We start from the raw sequence: 24,531 nt of genomic DNA, 5'->3' as shown, positions 1-24,531 counted from the left end.
CAAATATAAGTTTGATAAGTAAAGCTTCATTTATGTGTCACCGTTAAATTGGTATGCTGTTACATGTTTTTATGACAATTTTTCTGCTGGATCTTCTAAATTTCCTTTTATTTGGTTAGAAGTTTGTTGGATTTTTGAATTTTACATGAGGTGAAATTCTAAGCTGTAATTCACATATGTTTCCATTTCCATATCCTCATATTCAATTTCTTCATTGCTTAAAATTTCTGAATACGTCTATTTTCATAAAAAACAGCAGGCTTTATTTTATCATTCTGCTTGAGTTGATTTCATATCTGTTGCAATTATTTCACAAAGTCATTTTTCTTGTCGTCATTTGTACTGCAAATTATGATATTTGAAAACTATTTATTAACAGAAATTTCAGTGTCGCTAAAGCTATCCCACATAATTGTTCATCTGCTGTATATAGGATAATAGTTCTTTTTAAGGATTCTGTAATTTTTTTCAATGCATTTTTAGTCAAATTAAAAGTACTGCCTTAATTTCCAAGACATTCTTAAATATTCCTAAATATTAAGCAGAAAGATAATATTTCATTTCCTTTAAAAATATACTGAAAGCGCTTAATTTCAGGAGAGCGAAAGACTAAAATCGAGCCTACTTTAATCTTATGAGTGATTGCTTTGGAATTTTAGAATTCACGATATTCGCATTTTCCATAGCATAATAACGACACTTGCCTTTGACAACATTTGCATCAATAACCAATTTATGGATTTCCGTACCAGGCAAATCATACTTCGCATCCAACAATACTTTTTCAGTTATTGATCTGGAATGATGTTGTTTGAGTACTACTGATTTAATGACTTGTACAAGACGGAAGAGAATTAAAATACACCTGACCCTTTCTTGTGATATTAGGCCACAAAAAAACTCATCATTCAGTTTAAACTCATTGAGAGGGATGTATGGGAATAAATTTTTTGCTTTTTTACCGGTTTTCTCACATAATGGACATAAAGACATGCTCAGATTCATAAATTATCTTTTAAAATGCCATACTCCCATCTTTATTAATTAAGCAGGGGCCCTTTAATGCTTGTATTTCAGCTTGAAAAGTAAAAATAGTGTATACAGGAAAAAGAGAGTGTGGTGTTTTAAAAGATAATTTATGAAAGTCTCCATGTCCATTGGTATAAAATTTGTAAGGGAGATCAGTTCAGATTCTGATCTAATACTCAGATAGATAACCTAAGTGCTCGTGCTCCGGTTCCTTTTTGTGCCGCAGTACGGGCGATTTCTTTCAGGGCACAATCGGTGAAACACAGTCGTATATCGTCAAGCAAGAACTGTTTCTCAGCCTGTGAAACAATCGAACTTTTTGGCTCCTTCATTATCCGAACGAGTAACTCTTCTGTCAAACTAGTAAATGGGACGAGCACAGGAAAACGTCCTACTAGTTCGGGTACCATACCATATCTGGAACCATCATCACTTTATTTTATTCGACCATACCGAGAAAATTCAGTTTAGTTGAAACATGGATTGCCCTTACTTTATGAGATCAATGTGGTCTGCTTGTTTTAGCAAATCGTCCCGATCCTTGCTTACTTTCGTTTCATCCTTCAACATATTGTGCATCATTTATTTGGTATTATTAAACAAAGGGCGCTATTTTTGTCATTTCCTCAATATTTCGAGAACTCTAGAAAATAGTCGGCATTTCAGACCTTTCCTGTTAAGTAGTGGCAACATAACTCCTCATCTTTTCCAGCACCGAATCCAACAAGTTTCTTGTGTAGACGTTGACTAACAATTCGATCTAAATTATTGAATGCTCCAGAAGCAATAAATAATATATTCGTTGTATCCACATCCACCTACAAAGCACTGTTAGGTATAAATCACGCAATTAAGTCCTAGACTCACGAATTATGGCGTAAGCTAATATGTGGTTTAAAATCCTACCAAATTCTAAATTGTAATGCCCTAATTCAAAGTATTTCAAAACCCCTATAAAGGAGATTGTATTTTTAGAACACGATGTATATCTTTCAAAGTTGGCGTTTTGTTTTTAGAGTGTTGAAAATCCCGGAAAAACAGCAACATCTGCAAAACGAAGTGCCTGGAGATATGGGGAATTGAACCCCAGCCCTCTCCCATGCTAAGGGAGCGCTCTACCCCTGAGCTATATCCCCATGTGCTGGTGTATCCCTAATTTTACTATGAATTTCAAATGCGACATTGTAACTGATAGATTGTTATTTTCCATTGAGGTAATGTTTTTGAAGGCTTAATTAATTTTAGTCATACTTGCGGTGTCACAAGAGAAGATGGTGTGTCATTTGTTTTGTTCTACTACCCGAAGACATTCTATTATTTGTTTTGACCTCTTGTCTGGAGACAACTGCTTTCTTTTAGAGGCAATTCCCTCCTCTTTCTGGTTGTTCACTATGAACTTGTACATGTGCAAGCCTTCATCGATTGTAATGCTCCTTTTCAAAGCATTATTTATGGTAATGTTGAATGAATACATCAAAATGTATGAACTCACTTCCCCTGTCCTGTCGTATTACCACTCAACATAGTTTCTTTATTGATTTTTACTTTATCTTCACACTTCATTCCATGTCAAAATTTGATAGTTGAAAGGAAATACTTTATTTTTCCTTCAGTCGCTGTAGGGAAATAGTAAAACGATGAAGAGAAGGTTATTTTGTTGAGAAGTTAGGAAATTTTCAAGACAAAAGTGTTTTGTCCAAGTGCTTAAATATTTTATGTGTAGCATGCTGAACATACCCGTGTTCCATTAGACCCAGGTTGTTTCACTTTCACTACAGTGCCTTCTACCAATTTGAGAAATGCCTGTTGCACTCCCCGACCTCCAACATCTCGAAATGAGCGTGATTCGAAATCCAGCGAACTGCTGATTTTATCGAATTCATCCAGGAAAACAATCCCTCTCTAGATTATGAAATACACTGTTATATTCGAATACTGAATTTATTCTCAAAAATCTGGAAACCAAATCGATGGACAGATAACTTCATTAATCGATTCTCTTAACAAATCCAAATAATCCTTCAGTTAAGAAACAAATTCCATTGTCTCACAGAGATTGTGAAGATATAGAAGTAACATCTGTGATGAAATAAGCTATTTACCACAAATTAACAAACTACAGAAAAATATCAGTGTTTTCAACCTGCGCAGCGTCAGTGTCACCATCTGCATTAGCAAGAAGTTTCTGGATGACCTGTAGTTAAAAACTCAGCTTAAAGTATAGAAGTAGACAATGCGTGGATAGAACAGAATTGCTGCTAAAAAAAGTTGGAAGGATATACACACTGATATCCTGTCGTAACAGTTACTACCTGAATATTTGATGAAGCTGATCATACGGTTAAAATGTCTAGTGAAAACTACCAGAACCCACTTGGTCAACCCGATCATTCAATGCAATAGATTGATTTATCAGTGGTGACAAAATAATGCATCGGATGTAGCATGGGAAGTCTTCTTAAAGTACGAGGATCGATGGTGTAATGATATCATAACGGTTTAGCAAAATGAAAGGTTATTTGATCCTCTTTCAACCTAATAGTCTGCAAAAAGAAAGCTGCGCCTTTTGCAAACGAAGGATTTTGATGGATTGAATAATTACTTCAGAGATCGCAATTATTATCATTTATTAGTAAAACAATAATCAATTCTTCCTTTCACAACTACCCCGAAATTGCCTTATTCTAACAATGTTCTACAAATGATATGAAAGAGTTTGCCAAGTTGACCCTGGCAAAACTATTAGCAACTAGCAACTAACCGTATCAACATCATCTCCAACGTACCCAGACTGTGTTAGCACTGTGCAGTCGCACATTGCTATTGGTACATCTAATATTTTGGCCAGTATTTGCGTTAAGTAAGTTTTTCCAACACCGGATGGCCCCATCAGAAGTATATTTGATTTACCCAAGTCACTGTCCTGGAAAATTAAATGAATAAAGCTGGCAAAGATGAACTAAACTAAGTTTCCATATTTTATACTTTTTTTTGCTTTTACAGAGTCAAATTACAGAACTAGTATCACCAGAAACGATGAGCAATGAATTCTTGGTAAATAATTCCTCCTTGATTTAGTCTACAATTTTTGAAATTTTTGGATTTTGAATTAATGTGAAAAAAGAGCCTTAGTGAAATGAAAAATGAATCACAACAGTCAGATGAAACTGATAAAAGACTTCATTTTTCGTACGGAAGACGCACCACAGATCAACAGAACAAAAATTAAACTACCTTATCCATCTCCGTTAAAGCTCGGACTGACTCCTTGTTAAAACTAACCTTACCCTGAGGTTTCTGAATTCCATTACTGAAATAATTTTTCATCATTGGAACCCTTTTGAAGAAATCTAATCAGACAAATATAAAACATTCCTCTCATTTCTTTTTTTAAATGTTTATACCATTTCCGAAACAAATTTGAAGTAAAATCAATAAATTTCGAGATTTTTTCCAGTTATTGATAATGCAAGTAGAAAGAAGCATACTAATTTAGAACTCCAACAGCAAAACATAATTGAAAACAGACAATTCAAACCCTTTGTTATTACAACATGCAACTATCAGGTAGGATCAGGTAGATCAGGATGCCAAAATGCAGTCATTGCTTATCTACATAATCTGGACGAACAGTTGTTCGATTCAAAGGCTTCAAGAATGGTCACGAACCAAGCCAAGATTCAGGAACGATCACGAATCAAACCGTGCAAACCTCGCATCCAATTAATATCTCTTATTCACTTCTCACGTCTCCATTTCCTAATCTCTCATAAAGTTGCATGCCGTTTAAAATGAAATCACTTGGATAACAGCAGATTGTAAGTGACTGTATAGTGGACAATTTGGACTCTATTTGAGTAGTGATATTCCAGAGGTGTAACTATTCACACTAAATTAGTTTTTCTCTTATGCTTAAAGCAAGCCAAGCGATAGTACATGCTCGTTGCTTCTCAACTACACTCCTGGGAACACGTATACCTACCACTAGAAGAAGATAACCGCAGGGTCAGTTTTATTGCTTCTGACGACTATATGCATAATTGAACATTCGGAATCATGATCGTATTAGAAAACCGGAATTATAAGCGGACGCATTGTAAATACCATATGTTTTAAAATTGTAATTGTTGAATGTTACCATTTGGGCGGGTGGTCGAAAAAAAAAATTGAAATATTCACCTTTGCTGCAAAATTTTCCTCAAAATGATGCTTTCATCGGTTAGCAAAAGAGCGGGGATTTTTTTTTGGGTCACGTGGACAAGAGATGGTCGAATCTGAAATTACGAAGAAGCAAGGATTCCAAAAAAATTCTAAACTTACCTAATTGCTCCAACAAGTTCACTTACTACCAAGTCGATTATTAATTTAATGATAATAATTATAATTGTAAATTGCATTTGATTCATTTAAAAAAAAGCAAAAAAAGAAAAAAACTAGCAGTAATGAATAAAAAGTCATTGTTTGGAGTGTTTTACTAAATTAATTATTACATATAACTGGAAAACATTTCATTCATAGTGATAAAGAAGTAAGTGTTCAAGTTAAATCAATTTTTTCAAATCACTTCTAATTTCTTTCATTTTCCAGTATACTTTGCTCAACTTATATTTTTGTACACAATAATGGATAACGAACGACACCAATTGGAGAACATAACACTTAAGTTAAAAATGAATCCTTTACTAAATACATCATTAGAATGTAACTAAATGATAAATGCGCAACATAGAAGTGTAGTCATTTCCAAAACGTTAAATTTCCCGTCAGAGTCTATAAATTCCAGTAGTTTTTGTCCCGATAAAAGGAATCAGAAATGAAATGCCTGAGATTTTTTCTCCTTCAGGGTAGCATTATACGAGAAACGTTTATAATGCTGGTAAACACCGACGGCAAGAATTTTTTTGGCATACTCTTGTCCGATAACGAATTGATCCAAATAACTGGTAATCTCTTTCGGATAAGGGACACATTTAGGTGAGAATGACGTGATTGAGGATGTTTGTAACTTTGATGAAAAATTTCTGCATGCTGTTGAGTAGTCTACCGAACATACTGCTGTCTTCTGGATTACTTTTTTCTGAAGTTAACAAGATTTCGAGTTTTGGAATAATTGATAAAAATTTAATTATCCAAGTCATATATTCCAAACAGTGCATGGATGAAAACCTTAAACAGGAATAGAATGTAAAATGAATTAAATTTATGAATATTATTTATGCAGGAGTTTTCCCTGTACAAAAATAATGCTTTCTCTAAAACTGATCATTTTTTGGAATATTCTGATATTTTTTTAATAAAATGAAATTCCTCACTACCAGAGGTTTATAATAATTGTGTTTTGCATTGACATGTAAGAATAACATTGGTGTAATATTCCTATTGTTCTTAATTGATCTGCTATATTTCTCCGGGATATTTAGACATATTCCAAGCAAATTATTAGTCATTTTTCGTCCATCACAACAAATTTGGTTCAGACCTCGAAATTAAATTTTAATGGGGTAAATTCGAATATCGATAAATACTAAACAGTGATGCACTTACTTCCATGTGGTTGTGGAAAAAGCCATAATTTAATCCAAAAACAGCAGTCGTAGAAATGAAAAAAACAAAAGATTTGTAGATAAAGTGAAGATTAATAAATAAGCTCATGACCCTTACTAATTTTACACAAGGTGAGTGTCATGACGGTATTTGCGTTTTATCAAGAAATATCAACCGCTCACTAGAAACATAAGTATGAATAGTACCGCGAAGTACATTCTCTGGCTATTTAATGATGTTGCAAATAGAAATTTGTCATCCAAGGAGATAGCCCACCCGCATAGTTCGCTTATGGTTCACACATAATGATTCCAGCTGAGCTAGTATTCAAAATTACAGTTTAATTTTTACAGGAAGCGTAAGCATTAGTTAAGAACTTCAGACCAATAACGAACTAGGTTATAAAAATAAGTCCGACCGCATTCTTTTATTTCTTTGGTAAACTTTTTTCAGAGATTTAGCGATTTTCTGAGCAAAAAAGCTTATTCTCTGTCATTTAGATTTAGGTCTAAACTCCGAAACTAAGTTTTTGTGACCCGAATTTAGGTACATATGAATACTAAATAGGTAAATTCCATTTCACATCGAAGACTTTAATTCTCATTAATTAAAAATGAACATTTAATGCTTTTCAAAAAAACAAATTTCAGCAGAATCTAGGCCGGATAGTTAGACATTGTCAACCAAAGCATAAAGTTGTGAGCGCCATGCTAAACCCCAGTAAGTATAGTTATCAAATATCTAACAACAACAAATGGGTTCAGAAAAAGACTTCTCTTCGCATTTGCTGTGATAGCTCCACGGCCAAGAAAGTGGGGTTACCTTGGGCACTTGTCACTATTCCTTATGTCCTGCATGGCTGTCTCAAAGTGATAATTTAAATGCATTCCTTAAATTTGCAAATTTGCAGAATAAGGGAGAGCTTACCTAGTTGGGACAGATGGTCCCGGTACATATCAAAAACAATAGTTACAGAATGACAACGCCATGATGAATTTCATTCCGCATGTAACTGTTACCTACCGCCCACTGCATCCCTTCTTATCATTAATGAAATGTCGCTACCTTACACATGAAATCGTACTATTATTCATAAAACATACTAAAAATCATGTGTCAACTTCCAAGAATGCAACCATGAACGTTCCCCATGGTAGGGTAGAATATCTAAACTTGCGAAAAGGAAACTTCTCTTTCTCCAACTCCCACCCAATTCCTTTGGAGAATATTGCTCAAGGCAACGCCCACTTGCTATTTTTCACTATCTAAAATTTGAGACATTTTAAATCATTCTCTATGCTCCTAACAAATCTGAAATCAAGAATAAATAAAGCCACGATTGACGAGGTAGTGCTAACAAATATCGAAGTATCATTTTTGAACAGCAACACAGCCCAGTGTACTTACCCCTGAAACCAGCACTGCATTATATATCACAACTGCTGATACTAATATGCGAAAGCAAACTTTCGTAAAACACTTCTACCACTTGATTTCCCCGAAGTTTAGACAACCCTGACTGAACACCACAGCACTTCCCTGCTCTTTCATGTTTATCATCCTTGGGCTTTTTAGACCGATCACAAAATATAATTCTAAATATTGTTCAAATCTCAATTCCAGCACGTGTTTGATTAAACTCTAGCACGTAATCTTTCACCTGGGAAACTTGCATTACTCTGATAAATAACTTCTTCTCAAGCATTCCCGAGAAATCACTGTTTGCAAGCAAACACCTGCATTTCCTCTATCGTAAACACAGTGATGCATGAGAATTAGTCAAAAAGCGCTACAAACATTTTGTACTTCCAAATAACTCATATGTGGGCCAAAACAAATGAAATGAAAAAGCTTTATGCTTATGACAGAATAGCGAATGATTTAGCCCGAACCAATGTACATCATGCAGATCAGATCAAGTATGAAATAAGCGGACATTTGGACCGACGTTCACGAAAATGATAGATCCAAATACTTCACCTGCTACTTGTGCATTTTACCATGTTTGGATATCTGCTTCGTGCAAAATTCACACCATCGCTACCTGAAAAAACCCTCCCCTTCCCCAAAAAAAAGGATAAAAAATTGTACACCCCTAACTCGTTGCGAGCATCGCAGCGCTAAAATTATACTGTACACTTTTACAAGCAACACCTTACTCACTTCCAAGCGACCCCTGGATAAAAAGGCCCTTTAGTCTCGGGTTCTGGACAGAACTAATTCCAGAATTTTGCAAATGATCCATCCCATGTCAACCTCAAGTGTCAATAAAACTTATCAGGGCCCACAAATCGTTTCGAGAAGACTCCAGCCAAGAGTCTATCGTTTCGCTGCCAAACATTCCCGTAGTGCGTTGCACAAACACTGCCAATAAATCCGGGATCGGGGATTCGGGAGAAGTCGACGCACTCGTTGGTGTACTAATCGAGGCCGTTCCCTCCACATTGTTTTTTGATATAAAGTCCCAGAAATGATTTGTTTGACAGAGGCGTAAGTTTGGCGTCGCATTAAACACATTCTGTTGGTTTGGTTGAATAGAATGTAGTGGTCGTTGATTATCCCTATCAACATCCTCACATAAACAGTGTTTGCTGAGGCGTCACTGAAAAAGCAAAAATAGAATCATTGCCAGTAAATGGATGGTACGAATAATGTAATTAAGAGGAAATACAAAAATTTATTAAATTCTGGACGCATCTCAACGCTAAAAGTAGATGACAGGCATGCTGAATTCGGAAACAGTGCAACACTGGAAAATAAACTCTTTCTTGAATAAATGAATACGCGTAATAATGAGATTACTGTAAACAATCCAACGAAAAATCAATGAGTTGCAGCAAAAAAGATTCTTTTTTTCAAAGACAATCAGGACACTCTCATATACACTCTGACCATACCTTAAAGCAATAAATAGCTATTACTATATTAAAGATGCTAGAGCATTACATTAATCCCTATGTTTTCAATCTCTTCTGCCTGACACTACAAATTTTACTGCATTTATATGCTTTATATTGTCATTTCAGCAAGAATCATTAGCAGAAAAAATCCTCTCTTCAAAATCTGGAAATGTCGTTTGAAACCTTCAGATGAGTGCAATAAAAACGATTACTGAAAAGGCAACAATTAATAACTGAAATCCCCAAATAACAACGATAAAAATCTTCGATGATCCATACATCTTTATTGTGAACGTGAGCGAGAGGATCGCGCAGGTGACGCGGAATGTATCGGCGAACGAGATCGCGAACGAGAAGCCGACTTCGGGCTATATTTCGGAGAACCACGAGGAGACCGCGAACGCGACCTGTAACGATCATCGATTGCTGCCTCCTTCACCCGAATGTACGATGTTTCACCCTGAAATATGCTACACTTGCATTCATATGCAGAAATGTTTATTTCATTTTAATGGTAATTACAAACCAAATGAACTTGATTATTAAGGCTGAAATATAATGACAATTTTCAGCTGTACTTGGTCAAGACTGACCTCATGAGATTTGAACTTCGTGTCATCAAGTTTTTTGATTGCATACTTCATGTCATCTTGTCTAGTGTATTCAACGACGCCTGTTCCATCTTTAAAGACGTCTGCGTAACAAATGTCACCAGCTTCACGCATATGATCCTGAATAATAGCAATTGAACAACTCTATTAGGAATATACATTAAATTCATATATGCAGAAAGCCACCTTCAAATCTTGCCAAGAGCCCGTCACTGGAAGCCCAGTTACCAAGACACGATATCCACTGCGGCGTGGAGGACCACGAGGAGGTGGCGGTCTTCGATCACGTTCCCCACGATCTGGACCATAGAGTGGGCGACCGCCTGGTCCACGAGGACCGACTCCACGAGTCATTTCAACTCTGATTCGGCAACCATCCAACTCATAACCGTCACGCCCACGAATAGCATCACGCGCGTCACTACAATGAAAAAAATTTTGACTAAAAGTACTTGAAATGAGCAGCGACATACCATTACTACCGCAAAATTTGCTATACTGCAGAACAATATACCAACTTTTTATTTTAAGAAGCAAAAAACAAACCGTGGGTCGTCGAACTCGATAAAGGCGAATGGTGCTCCACGCGTAAGCTTGACATCAATGAAATTGATGTGACCATATTTGTAAAATAAATCTTCCAAATCACGCTGTCTAATATCTGGTGGAAGATTGCCAATATACACACGACAATCGCGACGACCGGCCATATTTTCGTTATCTTAACTAGAACAATAAATTTGAGCATATAAAACACTTTGTACCTTGCATTTTATTTATATCATCGGAGTCAATAAGAGCAATGAACACGACGCGCGACAATTACACAAATAATAATTTCAAGCAACAGCGCCCATATAATATGAACAATAGGAAATGAAAAAACATCTGAACCTAAATTAAAGCCAGAATGCCGACCGCTCTATTTCCTCTACATGGAAAGGTTTTCCAACAAATCAACGCACCTCGCCCACATTCGCGACCACATCGCAGCCGCGCACATATGCACACTCACACTACCTCTCCCAATCGATATCGAGCATTAATTACTAAGACAGGGAATTTAAATTCGAAGGGTACCTTCGAGAAGAACAGCACAATACCAGTTACTGCACGACCAACGTCCTATCAGCCTATAACAGCGATTCGGACTCGTAATTGTAATGTAACATTTTATCGTCTATCAGAGATTTATATTATTATACAGAATGACAATAGGCAAATTTTCGCGACTACGACATTACGCTACGCACACGACCCTCGTCACACTACACATCTCAACAAATTTACCTTTAAAATAAATAGTGGAAGGACTAATTTCTACACTTTTCCGTGCGCAGAAATGGATATGCCTTGTAATTCTGGACGGAAGAGAGAGGTAAGGATGGGATAAGGAGAGGGAGCAGGACGATCATGCTTAATAAACGAGCCTACTTAATCACAATTACAAACAACAAAAATACGGCTTGGATCGATGGAATGAGCCAGGATCCCTGTTATTTCGTCTGACATCAAAACCCCAACCAATCTAACAGAAGGGACTGGGAAAACTTTGCTTTATAACCAGCAGAGGTAAATAATTCCCCCCCTCATAGCTAATGCGATTTCCAGGCTCGTGCAATTCAAAAGATCTAACTTCCCATCTGCATTTCTACTCTGAAGTGATATAAAGGTACCTAATTTATCGACATAAGTCATCGGATGCTGGATGGACAATCGACTGGTAGCTGTAAGACAGTTTAAATTCAAATTATGCGATAAGATTTAAACCTACTGTCAATCATTTTGGAGACCAGGGAACCGTGATTTTGTATATCATCTCATAGCAGTTATCAGCATTATACTAATCAGATCTACAAATAACGGCAGTCTCTACGAATTTACTCGATAATAAAAGGGCGTAGTATAAGCTACATCTACTGCAAATAAAACTGGCCGCCAGAACACCAATACATCATAGGACGGTTACCACAGCTCCACGTAGCTTCCATGATTTCCAAACTATGTCTCAAAAGTGCACCCACAAATCTACAAAACAATATCAAATCCTATTTACATATATGAACCTCTAATATATCGAAAACGGTTCGCTTCCAAATCGATATAATCGACTCGGTAATTGAACCCAAAATACTTATTGGTCGAACCGAATTGTCAGGTATTCGAAATCGAATATTTTGTTTCTCGCCTCGAATCTTGAGCGATTATTAAATACAAATATTTTACATCGAAAATCCGGCCGCTTTACGGATTATAATCCCTCGTCACTGAAATTTGAAAAACTCGAGTATTTATCACATTTTTAATAAGGCAGGAGAAAAATCAAGTTGAGTCCACTGACAAAACCAATTTTATTTTCAATTTCCAAAACAGCAAAGCAATCAAACAGAGAGCCTGAAAGTAAGCTTTTTTCGGAAAACAATCCAAACGACCTACTGCACCAAAACAGATTGGTAGTTTGAGTAGCATGCTAGATCATATGCTTTAATAACAAAAGAATAATAACAAATCTTCTGAAATGAATAATATATGAGTTCACGGAGGTTACAAGCAAACTGGCAGAATTCAAGAACTAAACCAACAGACGAAAGGACAACAAATTTTTACGAATCGTATGCTCAGCACAGACAATATACATGTCAGTACGAGCTACCTCCACTGAGAATTATAACTTGCTATCATTAAATGAGACAAACGATGTTGCAAACAAGTTTAAACAATGCATACTCCAGTGCAGATGTGCAGTCCGGTGTCGGTACTGGTCAGTAACGCGATTCAGAGCGAGAACGAGGACAAGTTTTTGATCTTGTTCTGGAAGGAGACCGAGAATGTGATGAATTTACTGGAGATACAGAACGTCGAACAAAAGATGCATGACTGTGGGAACGAGAGCGCGAAGAACGTGAACGGCTTCTTGATACAGAACGAATAGGACTGTATTTAGGTGACGAGCGTGTTTTGCGCGGTGTGTATGAGCGAGAACGTGAACGATTCGGACTATTAATATTAGCCTCTCTCACTCTAATATACGTCACTTCTCCCTGAAAATATCTATGTTCCAAAAATAACAGGAATTTCATTCCAAAGTGTCAAAGCCATACATAACTGTTTATTATTACCTCGTGTGATTTGAATTTTGTATCGTCCAGCTTTCGAAGGGCATATTTCATATCCTCGTAATTTGTGTATTCGACAACACCAGTGCCATCTCGAAAAACATCTGCATAACATATTTCACCAGCATCACGCATATGATCCTAAAATGACTTGCTAAGGTATAAATTAAAAGTTTCTTGGAAAAGATACTGCTTTGAAATGTTTTTGCGTAAGAGTTACATAAAACATTGTACTTACTCTGACTACAAATAGAAAGTTTTACTTTAAGGTCTTGCCATGACCCAGTGTCGGGGAGGCCTGAGATAACAACACGATAGCCACTTCGTCGAGGGGGCGGACCATGTCGTGGCGATCTCGGATCCGGTCCATACAACGGACGACCACCTGGGCCACGTGGACCGACACCCCGAGTTAATTCAACTCGGATCCGACATCCATCAAAGTCGTATCCATCTCGACCATGAACAGCATCTCGAGCATCTCTGCAATCTTCCTATTTCCCAAGCTTCCTGATTTTATTAATATTCAACGACATGAGTTTTTATAATGCATTGCAATCTTAAATCTATTCAGGATAGCACCTACATATATTTCAATACAATTGCCAAGCAGGGAAAATTCAAATTCATATTTCGAAGTGTGGTAGTAGCAAAAAATGATATAAGGTTATTTGGTGTGTTGAACTAAGATTTACATCATATTGGTGGAAAAGTTACTACCTAGGATCATCGAATTCGACAAATGCGAATGGTACGTCTCTTGTAAATTTTATATCGATGAAATTGATGCGTCCGTACTTGTAGAAGATATCTTCTAGATCTCGCTGTTTCACGTCGCTTGGTAAATTGCCCACAAACACACGACAATCGCGCCTTCCAGCCATGTACTGCCAGTCTAAATGCAAATGCTGCTAGGCTGTATTGTGTATAAATCAACTGCACGAAGGAAAACCCAACTACCAGTCTACAAAACCACTGACCAGAACACAACGAAGCCAAACAAACGCGTCAAGCACACCACCTTACTCCATTGGTCAAACTCATCGAAATTTCCAGATTTCCTGACTAAACTTCGTACAGACGGTCTACGACACCACCCCTTTTTCAGAAAGGTCTTTATGAAAATTCATGAGCAATGTATTTGTTGTTGCCTTTCTTGCCTTTCTTGTTTTTCCATCCCTTACCTTTCTTATTTTGGCCATTTTACCGTATCCTTTCTGATAACATTCATATAAATGGCTGCATGATTAATAAATTGAAGGGGTTAATAGTTCGAATCATTTTTAGATCTGAAATGAATTCATTCTGTGGTCGATTCAGCGAATGTAATTGGATATCGGTCGATCAATTTGATTCCAGTAACCTAAACTCTTCTGCATTTTTCCTATCTCATTGCCATAGTGGTTCGTTTCACTCCTTCATGTTACTGCTGTTACTTGTTAGTAAATCTCCTCTATTCTTTCCACCCAACTCATATGCTATTACCGAACTAACCTCGAACTTGATTTAACAAGGGCAGTCAAAGTTTGTAAATTATTTGCCGTTTCTTGAACTTTAAATATTCATCATCCGAGTCATTTCACTACTTTCCTCCTATCCCCCTGAATATTTTAAATTCTTGAGTTGACTAGCTATGCTCGTTTAGGGCTTTTTGGTCATCTTTCGAACTTTTTTTGTAGTGCACATTATTATTGGGTGTACTCTGTTATGAATAAACTGATACGGTTTATTTTCTTTTTAATACAGTAGCGACCTACTGAATAGTAGTCATTAGCGGGGTTTTTGGTTATGCAGATCTTGACCTTACATATGTAAAGATTCAAATCTTTCACTCTTCACTCAAATCCTACAGGTGAAACTTTACAACAGATTACTTTTGTTATGTGCATATTATTACAGAACAGAAGTTTGGTTTTTAAATGTATTCTTACAACAGGCTATTAGTCTTGGTTCAGAACATTGCTACGTGGTAAAAACATCACTGGTAAAAAACAAAAATTTAAGAGAAAAGTATATGTAAAATTCTGATATTTTTCAGACCACATGCAGGGCTTAGACAACGACCGATTCTATGAATTGATAAGCGGAAAATTTGCTGTATTTTACTGTCACAAAATATCGAAAATCCTTCTTGGTTCGGAACATCACTACTCAAGATTGCTGGTAAAAAACAAAAACTTGATTCTTAAATGTATTCTTACAACAGTAAGGACAGCTGATTTTAATTTCAGCAAGCAGTTCGTCAAAGTTCAGCGGTGCAAGAATAATCACCAGATTTTCAAAATCTTCAAAGTTTTAAAGTGAAAGTTCTTTATTATTATCTTTCTTATTTATTCATATTTATCGAAAAAATCAGTTTATGAAAGGTTTAAGGAGCACATTGTGTCTAAAAATTATAACGAGAAATTTCCGATCACTGCTATATGTAATGACAAAGAACGCGAATCATTGCTCCCCTCATCATCTGCTGATGTTACATTTCTGGATGCTCAACATATTCCAGGCTCTGCCATGTAAATTTTTAAACTGCAGAAGCTTATGTGATTGTAGAATTGTATTCAAATCCCACAGTCATTATTCTTAGTTCCATATCTTTTATTCTGTTCAGGATTCTGTTTGAATTCCACAATGGCTTTAGATTACTGTATACAGGAGATTGTCGTTTATCAAAAGATGATTGGATCGCTTGCCAAATACTCAAAGATCCATTTACCAGGTGGATTCTTTGAATCATGTATAGCTATTTGCTGTATAATCCACTTGTTTATTTCTGATCTTATTTTTTAGCCCTGGTTTTAATTATTTTTTTAGCTCTGGTTTTAAACGTCTTGATGCACTGTATTTTGATAGTACGTTCTGTCGAAGAGAAGCAGAAAATATACCATCTTTGAGGCAGAGTTGTGCACTTTGCGTTGAGATGGTGAAGGAGTGGTTGGAAAAAGACTCGAATAATAAAGTTTTAATATGGTGTGGTGAGTAAAGTTATACTTTCTGAAATTTTTCTGTTGCAGTCTTATCAATGTGAGGTTGAGAAGTTTCGTTTGAATATATGCGTGTGATCATTACATGATATAATTTCAGGCAAATTTGGCCATGAGCTTCTACTTAAAGCGATTTGGGATGAACTTCATATTAAATGTCATGTAACCATGATGAAATATCGTATTTATTCAAGTGTATTTTTACTTTCAAAACTGATTTCGCTCTTCTGAACACTTTACATCAGAATTCTTGATATGGCTTTCGCCTTGTGAATGAACAAATCATTTGGTATTGCAGAAATTAATTTCCTTGCTGACTGTATAACACCGGTTGCACGAGACACTCGTGTACATGCTTGTACTACGAAACCCAGTTTAACAGAAGAAGTTTTTTATGAGAATAACCAAAGTGTGGTGGCGAAGAAAAAGGGTGACGTCAGCTTCAAACAAAAGGTGAAAATATTGGATTTCATTATTGGAAAATTTATTCTAAAAGTGTTCAAATCTCCTCAAAGCTTTCAGATGTCAACCTGTTGGCAGTGTCGTCCAGATCACAACAGTGTACGAGTAATAAAGCCCTCAGCAATTTGGTTTTTAAGGCGGAATAAAAAAAAGTTAGTTCACCATCCAACGAGACTATCAGTAATAAATCCGTATGAGACAACTGGTGCGCAAAACGCACTTCTAAACGAAATTTGAAAGTAAAAATATAGATTTGAAAGTAAAAATTTCTAAACCGCTGCAAATTATAGAGCTATTCAGTTTCAGTATGCTGGGATATGAAAATAATCGATTTTGCCGTCTGTTTTACGCAGGCCACTGTTCAGTTTCTGAAATGGAGAATGCTTTTAGCTTGTTAAAACCTGTATGTGCTTATCCGAATGTAACGGACAAACGCAGCGCAGATTTTGCTAGAAAATTGTTGAACTACTTCAGGTATACTGTCCGAGTTTTTAGGGGGTTTTTTTCTGGTTTTTCAAATTTTATTGACTTACAGCTTGTTTACTGGTCACTGGCAGGTCATTTCAACTGGTAACTGAGTATTTTGTATGATAGACCGAAGCCGTTGTTAGAAAAAACTTGATATAGCCTTTTTAGGTACCAGTAAGGCCCTGTTGAGCTACCGTACCAGTAAGGTACTAGTATGCTTCAAGTTGATAATACAGCAGCTGAAGTAATCACAGTTTTTTTTTAGCAGAGAATCTGCTAAAAAAGCAGATCCTCAGAAAACGTTAAAGCGAAGTGCAACTTGCGAATTTGGTACAGATGACGACATTATTGAAGTGTGAGATTTAAATGCCTCCGATCACATCACAGTGAGTTTTCTCGACTGGTTGTTTTAATTGCTTAAACTAAACATTTTCTAAATATTGTTAGTTTACGTTGTCGTAGTTTCAGGTCTGCTCAAATAAAGCGACATTGATAGGGAAAAAAGAAGGGAGAAGACTGAGGAATGCTCCATGTGGCGAATTTTTTATAAATACACTTTTAACTAAGACCTTATAAATATACCTTATAAACCTTATATATATAATAGACCTTATAAATATGGAATTCAACTCTCTTAAGTTATTCATTTTCCGAAAAATTGCGATCATATTCTGTTCCCTGTTCAGTTTTAGTTGTTAATCGTTTGGGATTTTTGAGGCCACTAAAGAGATTTGACGTTATCCAGTTTTTAAATTTAATCATGCCCTGAAATGCAGTTTCAAATCCAAATCAGTCAATCACTACTTGCTTCTTCCACTTTTGTCTTCATTTATTTCTTTGCCGAACAATCTTGTATTTCTTATTCTAGATTTAAAATGTTGTAAGCACCACCTCCTTACTGTTTATCTTGATGTGATAAGATTCGGCTACTAAGCTTCATCGCAGTTTATATGCTGCCAACATTACAAGTACAGTGAGCTTTAATTCATTTCCAATCCTGGTGCTATTGGAGCGTTCGGAATATGCTCACATCGATAAGTTTTAGGGTTTGGCCGGAACGGGAAACAGCAACAGCGACACACTTTCTCATGTTTACGTCTCTTCAATCTATTTATCCTACAATTTAATTTGTTGTAGAATTGAAAAATAATATCCAGAGAAATTCATTATGCAATTAGTTAAATGTTAATGCACTTTTCCATTTTCCTCTTGAATTGGCAACCCTTTGCGAACAGATCTCACGACAAGAAAGAAATTTGCCGGCTATTGCTAACATCTTTCACTGATATGAAATTTATGGGCATTATCTGCACTACGTCGGATTCATCTAGTCGATGGCTACTTATTGTAGTTCTTAAAACCAAATAAAATGAAGATTTTAAGAGGGAATAATTAACTTGCTTGTTTTGCACAATACATTCGTACCACTTCAGCGATCGTATTTCTCTTTGGAAAACTGATTCAACTTGACTAAGATCAACCTCACCAGTTGGCCATAATTTGCATTCTCCACCATTAAGCTGAAATTAGATTATTGTGTTGCATCCATTTACATATTTGGCAAGGCTCTTGCATTATAAGACCTGTATTTCCCGCTTTCGATTTTCATTAATCTCGAAACTTGCCGACAGTTTATTGTAGTTTACTTGACAGCTGTCCATTTGATCTACGCCTAAAAGATCCTCTTGTTTGCATATCCGTTCGGATACATAAAATGGGAGGAATGGCCGTCCACCGCGTATCCTGAAGATACAAAGTCCGTATTTTTCATTTTTAAGTAATTAGTTTAACGTGTTGATTAACAGATTACTTCCTTGTTCATCACAGAAATCGGTACAATGCTAAAAGTCAAAACCAGACATTGAGTGTTGTGGACCAAGTCGTGTTATGGTAATAATTTTGATGATAATGGAAATAAGTAGAGCAATAATCTGGTTGCAGAAGTAGTGCTGAGACAGATACTCGTTTTTCATTTCTAATCATATTTAATGTTGATGAAATCTTGATTTTAAGCTGGGTAATAGAATGATAGTGAAGTGCATATATCATTCAACTATTTTAACAGAACAGGACGGTAGGTATGGTATTATTAGTAGTTGTTACCAAAAGTTAATTTGGGGATGCTATTTGGGATGAAAATAAGGAACCAACTCGAATGGACTAAGGTTGCATTTCTTCACACCACCGTATCCACAACTCTGTTTGTATGAACACATTCCACATGCTCTCTTGTTGATGAGAATAGAACCCATATAGGAGTAGAAACTTTGCAATGCTTTCCCATACCGTTGATTTACAAGTTTGTAAAACCAGTGTTGTTGGCAGATAGGTGATATTTGATTCATATATGTTGTCTATAACGAGTAGATTTTTACTTGAAAATTCCGAAAGATGCGCAGGTGAAATTTCTGAAAGTTTTAAATTTGCGGGGGAGAAATTAGAACCCTATAAATCAACTTGTTATATCATTTTTGACATCAGTTTATGCTAAGAATCAGTATAATTTTGTGTTAATGGGACATAATCAAAGGAACTTTACAAATAAGGAACGAGATGTGATAACCATTACTTTTGCCATATATCCAGCATCGGACTTTTTATGCTTTTTGAAAATCTTTAAGTTTCTTAAGACTTCGAAGGCTGGAATAAATATTTCGGAAGTCGAGATTTATGGGATTGAAATATAAAAAAGATTAAACTATTTGATAAAACGAACATTGGATTCCCTGTCGGGCCAAATGCATGGTCCCCATGTGCTCCAGTTCGAACAGTCATTGCTTTGTTTCACTTCAGAAAAAATTGCTGCAAGCTGCCCACATACTAAAATTAAAATTCATTTCAGTACTAAACATAGCCATAATTAGTATCTATTAATCTCAACTTCTGGACATGAAAAGTTTCGCAGTTTCTCTTTCCACGTTGCAAATTGCACCTAGAGTTGTTTCTTTCACCTAGAATAGTTTCTTTCTTCAAATATTACATAAATATTCGCGGATACGAATTTTTAACCTGTTTTCACGAGAAAAAGTATGAGAAATTCAGTAATTTGGACGGAATTCATCAACCCTTATAGATCGTTCGTGTTGACTCCAATTCTTCTGCAAAATTCTTCTGAGTATTTGCAAAATGGAACTGAGAAATGAAAAGAAATGAGTTAAAAAATAGTCTGCAAAATCTCCTCCTGTAATTTGCAAGAATGTTTGAAATAGGTTATTGAACAACAGCAAACCCTAATCAAAACCAATGTCATTTCATTTTAATCATTGTTGTCATCATCATCACCACCATCATTACTAAGGGAATCATCAAAGGTCATGTCATCATGTCGCGCAATTGCAAATGGTTGAATGGACTATCTAATTGCGCCTTTCAATGGAGCAAAATTTCGGTACTAAAAAAACAGAATGCATTTGACTTGCAAATATTCAAACATCAAAAAAGTAAGAAATTATAAAAATAGGATTTAAAAGATGAAGGATTGTCGCATCAAGAATCCAGAAAGGACAGGGAGTTTAATCAAATTTGTACTATTAAAACACTAACTTCGCTAATTGCACCAAATTGCCGAAATTCTTGATTTTTTATAATAAAAACCTTTTTCTTTTTCAATTTGCAAACATTTTCAATTGTGAAATGTCAATTGTCGCGATGGTTGGAAAAGAAAATTTAGTACAGCTTCGATAAGACCAAATCATTGAAATAATTTCAGATCAATAAACGAAGTCATATTTTGCATTTTAAATCAAACATAATTTAATCCAAATTCAGCCCGCTAAATTAAGCGATTGATTAATTTATAACTTAATTAAGTGGTGATGAGGCTCATGTTTTCCTAAAACAATTATTTGAAAGTATTTTAACAAATTTAAATTGACTTCAACAGTTAGTTCTCGAAATGAATAGTTTTTGTAACTTGTTATAATATACCTTGAGGAAGTTGAAATTGGATATATTGTTGGGAATTTAAACTTCACTATCCAGTGCAGAGTTCAAAAACAATTTCCAATAAAATAGCAAAGATAGAATTCGGAAATTTTGGGAATTTGTGACTCACTGAACAATTAGTCCATTTCGAGCACTATATTAAAACATAATGTGAATATTTATGATTTTTCATTTGTGAATATCCCTTCCCCAAAAATTTGACCCAAATATCTTACTGTTATTAAAATGCAGAGTGTGAAAATGAGTAGGATTACTTGGTTTATTTTAAATGATTAATTGGTTTATTGAATATCCGAATTCAAAAGGAACAAATCGACATCAATCTTACTGTTTACCATCACTTCAAATTTAAATAAATGCAACTCGAGAATCTCTAGATTGTAGGAATTGTACAGAGATAAACATTAGCAACAATGATGCCAGTATCAAGAATAGCTTTTGTTCCAATGATTCTGAATTTTCGGACATTTTGTGGCTATTTAAGATCTAAATTTAGCATGATTTAGTGAGAGGAAAGTATAATGTAAACTTAAGCTGGTTTTTTTAAACCAGTTTTGAATGTAGGTATAAAGAGATAACGTGAGGTGGAGATGAAGGAGGAGGAGGGAATATGAGCCTATTTAAATCGTCGATCCTTATTTTTGATCTCGTCGAAAAATCCAGTCGAATAAAAATCTAATCGAATCATCGATTCAGTATTAATGGAATTCCATTCGAAACAGTAGATTTGGAGAAAATCTCTGGTTTAGATTGATTATAGCATAAACATAAACTGGTAGTTGTTTTGCAAAGCAATAATAGATGAATAAATCCTTCAATACAACATTCAGTTAATTAACATGCTACATCCGATGGCTTTCTTCACAATTATCCTTCCCTTCATTTGGTTCGTTTTTTTTATTCAGTACCTTAACTTTCCGGAATTCCTCGTGTTCATACAGTCACAAACAAAACAAATACCCAACGTATTACTAATACAAACTGACTAGGCCTACGACCACCTCGGGAGTGGTTTGACTACCACCCCATCTAAACCCATTTTGCATTTGGATAATCGTTGCTGATCGGTGACTCCTGCTTTTTTCTCAACAAGTTTATTGAAACAAATACAATGGGGTATTGGTCCAAAATTTATATGATCAGGTATATCAATGCCTTCTTCAGGGTGGTCATTCCTGCTGTCGTCAAACTAACAGAATCAGCGCCAATCTTAAGTGGTAACAGCTACAGCTTCATTAAAAACGGCAAAACTTGTTGGATTCAAGTGTGGATTTATCATTTAATGTTATGGACTCCGCTTTCTTATGTTTTAACTTTCATAATCATGGAAAACGACAATTAATGTGTTAATAAAGCAGACGACAATCCATCTTAGTCGATCAAATGAATTTTAAATGAAAAGCGAGCTTTTTTTCTGCAAAACAAAAAAATTATTAGCATTTATTCTCTTCTGTGATCCTGCCACCGAAAAAATGGAAATTTTACATCTAAATGAACTTAAAAAATTCAGAACGGCAAACTTTTTGTTAACGGCGTATTCAAACGAGATTTAACAGCTGCCGAAATGGACGAAGTAGAACGCTGGTCTGGCGCTTTTACTCAACATATCACACACGTTAGCTATTTTTTAGAAAGTTTTTGAGAATAAAAGGAGTAAATAAAATTCACATATCACATATGTGAATTTTATTTGCCAATTGTTCAACTTTTTTGCAAAATGGAAGTAGAAATTTTGACTGTCTTGGTTGCTTTCCTTGCTTTATTTTAACACCACATCTTAGTTCTTCTAGCATACCCAAGGACAAATGCGCAATAGATGGCACAACCATGGTCACAATAATCACAACACAGGCGGCTACGATTACAATCATGATTACCGACATCACAACTACAATCACGATTTCTATCATGATCGCAGCGGGAGTAATGATCATGATTATGATCATGCACATGGTGGTGGTAGACATGCGTATATAAATCAAGACAACTGGCCTGATCACAATCATAATCGCCATAAGCAAAGTGCTGAGCACTGGCACGATCACAAACGTAGCCATCATAATCACGAAGATATTCACGAACATAGCTATCACAATCATGATAGTAGTCACGATTACGACTATCGCAATCACGGAAGTAGTCAGGACCATGACTATTACAACCATGGACATCATTCCAGAGAAAAACGGCAAATAACGCGATCCAATCACAAACACGGCAACCGTGAATGGCAAGGATGGGGCAGAAAAGTGGACATAAACAATATTTATGAAGGATTTTTCCATGGATTAATCCCCACGATACATTTCCCACACGTTTGTGATAATATTTGAGAGCTTTCAGTGATATTTTGAACTACCAACCATAAATAAAACAGCACATATCGGTTACAAAGTTTTGTAAATTACATCCAATTGTTTGTCAAACTTTCTGCATTTTTTTTTGGAAATATTGTCGAGTGGTTGTGAATAGAAGTATATCACCTGAGACCTGCTTATCAGCATAACCTACTCGTTACATATATAGTACAGTTGTAGAATGTTACACAAATCAAATCAGAATTCTAAAATATTTTCATGCAGAAAGAAAAGGATATGATGAAAGGAAATGGATGTTCTCCACTCTGACATTTTATTTATAATATGGGATCTCCAATGGCCATCTTATAAACAGTACAGGGCACAATTCAAAATCTCAGAATTGCACAAATCTCAGTAAAATATGGAAAGATAAAAAAGACAAAACAAGAAAAAAGGACTAATATTAGCGTCATGAATACTGTGAGAGGAAATTTAAATTTTGAGTTTGAAACAAAATTGAAAAACGAATAAAGTTCGAAGGTAAAATTGACATCAACCGGAATCGAACCTCTGCAAGTGCCAAATACCTGAAATACCGAACGAGCCTAGCGGAAATCTTATAACCACTCCGGCTTTTATCACAAGACCGGAAAGAAGAGTGTATGCTGAGGAAACAAATATCAATAGGATAGCAAAGATTGAACATATTCCCTTCTTTTACTGCACTAGCATCACCAACCTTGTTCTCATGCTTCTTATCAATCTTCAGCCTCCCCTTATCACTAACAATATTTCCTTCTGCTTTCAGTCTTTGTTCCGCCACATTGCATATTCCTCCTCTAATTTCTTAACCCACAACTCCGTAATATTTTTTGGTTTCTGCTTCTTCTCTGCCTCTCCTAACTAGTCGCGTTTCTTCTCATGCTGGTCAACAACGATTACAGCAAGCAGGATCAGGAGATGTTACAAATCACTGGTAGAATTACTCTCATGAAAAATTAAGATAGCTTTCCTTGCCGAAAAGGGAAGTTTTTTTTTTCTTTTTTTTCTTTTTAATTTATTTGGCATAAGAATTTTTTCTCGGTCGAATAGACGAAGGACAGTTTCCTTGTGAAGAATAGTGGTATAAGGAACGATCACAATATCAATTTCAAATCCTTCAAATCAGTTTAGCG

General features: G+C 35.7%; 7 protein-coding genes and 1 non-coding gene across 12 annotated transcripts; 3 read left to right on the top strand and 5 right to left on the bottom strand.

Moving 5' to 3' along the window:
* Positions 1-621: 621 nt before the first annotated feature.
* Positions 622-4,359, bottom strand: LOAG_04335 (hypothetical protein; the record flags this gene model as incomplete). The annotated part of the gene is made up of 8 exons (XM_003139872.1): positions 622-796; positions 1,219-1,446; positions 1,523-1,590; positions 1,698-1,847; positions 2,767-2,931; positions 3,173-3,223; positions 3,791-3,952; positions 4,264-4,359. 8 exons carry the CDS (start codon positions 4,357-4,359, stop codon positions 622-624), a joined length of 1,095 nt encoding a protein of 364 aa, XP_003139920.1.
* Positions 2,094-2,165, bottom strand: LOAG_20051. Its single transcript has one exon. It is a non-coding gene; the product is annotated as a tRNA-Ala (tRNA).
* Positions 4,360-8,411: 4,052 nt separating the features above from the next.
* LOAG_04334 (arginine/serine-rich splicing factor 1) lies at positions 8,412-12,835 on the bottom strand. 5 transcript variants are annotated; one of them, XM_020446568.1, is made up of 7 exons: positions 12,812-12,835; positions 12,151-12,351; positions 10,631-10,810; positions 10,271-10,505; positions 10,067-10,204; positions 9,753-9,933; positions 8,412-9,175 (listed from the first exon to the last, which is right to left on the bottom strand). In XM_020446568.1, exons 3-6 carry the CDS (start codon positions 10,792-10,794, stop codon positions 9,757-9,759), a joined length of 714 nt encoding a protein of 237 aa, XP_020305872.1. In that variant the 5' UTR covers positions 10,795-10,810; positions 12,151-12,351; positions 12,812-12,835; the 3' UTR covers positions 8,412-9,175; positions 9,753-9,756. The 5 variants fall into 5 exon arrangements, with proteins under 5 accessions (XP_020305872.1, XP_020305875.1, XP_020305873.1 ...); XM_020446571.1 differs by lacking the exons at positions 12,151-12,351; positions 12,812-12,835 and adding an exon at positions 11,165-11,272; XM_020446569.1 differs by lacking the exons at positions 12,151-12,351; positions 12,812-12,835 and adding an exon at positions 10,979-11,150.
* Positions 10,995-11,477, top strand: LOAG_04333 (hypothetical protein; the record flags this gene model as incomplete). The annotated part of the gene is made up of 2 exons (XM_003139870.1): positions 10,995-11,249; positions 11,292-11,477. The coding sequence occupies 2 exons, from the start codon at positions 10,995-10,997 to the stop codon at positions 11,475-11,477; spliced, it is 441 nt and encodes a 146-aa protein (XP_003139918.1).
* An 11-nt stretch (positions 12,836-12,846) lies between the features above and the next one.
* Positions 12,847-14,239, bottom strand: LOAG_04332 (arginine/serine-rich splicing factor 1B; the record flags this gene model as incomplete). Its single annotated transcript, XM_020446567.1, has 5 exons — positions 14,181-14,239; positions 13,921-14,095; positions 13,464-13,683; positions 13,204-13,341; positions 12,847-13,125 (listed from the first exon to the last, which is right to left on the bottom strand). Exons 2-5 carry the CDS (start codon positions 14,082-14,084, stop codon positions 12,847-12,849), a joined length of 801 nt encoding a protein of 266 aa, XP_020303110.1. The 5' UTR covers positions 14,085-14,095; positions 14,181-14,239.
* Positions 14,240-15,243: 1,004 nt separating this feature from the next.
* LOAG_04331 (hypothetical protein) lies at positions 15,244-17,470 on the top strand (the record flags this gene model as incomplete). Its single annotated transcript, XM_003139868.1, has 9 exons — positions 15,244-15,363; positions 15,574-15,713; positions 15,809-15,916; positions 16,012-16,172; positions 16,282-16,374; positions 16,480-16,634; positions 16,704-16,795; positions 16,950-17,117; positions 17,377-17,470. The coding sequence occupies 9 exons, from the start codon at positions 15,244-15,246 to the stop codon at positions 17,468-17,470; spliced, it is 1,131 nt and encodes a 376-aa protein (XP_003139916.1).
* Positions 17,471-18,091: 621 nt separating this feature from the next.
* LOAG_04330 (hypothetical protein) lies at positions 18,092-19,456 on the bottom strand (the record flags this gene model as incomplete). Its single annotated transcript, XM_003139867.1, has 4 exons — positions 18,092-18,227; positions 18,537-18,631; positions 18,695-18,854; positions 19,263-19,456. The coding sequence occupies 4 exons, from the start codon at positions 19,454-19,456 to the stop codon at positions 18,092-18,094; spliced, it is 585 nt and encodes a 194-aa protein (XP_003139915.1).
* A 3,164-nt stretch (positions 19,457-22,620) lies between these two features.
* Positions 22,621-23,389, top strand: LOAG_04329 (hypothetical protein; the record flags this gene model as incomplete). The annotated part of the gene is made up of 2 exons (XM_003139866.1): positions 22,621-22,671; positions 22,847-23,389. The coding sequence occupies 2 exons, from the start codon at positions 22,621-22,623 to the stop codon at positions 23,387-23,389; spliced, it is 594 nt and encodes a 197-aa protein (XP_003139914.1).
* Between the last annotated feature and the right edge of the window lie 1,142 nt (positions 23,390-24,531).

The sequence above is a fragment of the Loa loa genome (assembly GCF_000183805.2).
Source record: "Loa loa unplaced genomic scaffold supercont3.129, whole genome shotgun sequence".
NCBI classification, from domain to species: domain Eukaryota; kingdom Metazoa; phylum Nematoda; class Chromadorea; order Rhabditida; family Onchocercidae; genus Loa; species Loa loa.
The sequence above is the reverse complement of the archived record's forward strand: the minus strand, read 5'-3'. Positions and strand labels throughout refer to the sequence as shown.

Coding starts and splice junctions, on each gene's coding strand:
- LOAG_04334 (XM_020446568.1), bottom strand. CDS start 10,794: ATGGCCGGTCGTCGCGATTGTCGTGTGTATATTGGCAATCTTCCACCA. Junction 10,506..10,630: donor ATCGAGTTCGACGACCCACG/GTTTGTTTTTTG, acceptor TTTTCATTGTAG/TGACGCGCGTGATGCTATTC. Junction 9,934..10,066: donor CGAAGTTCAAATCTCATGAG/GTCAGTCTTGAC, acceptor AGCATATTTCAG/GGTGAAACATCGTACATTCG.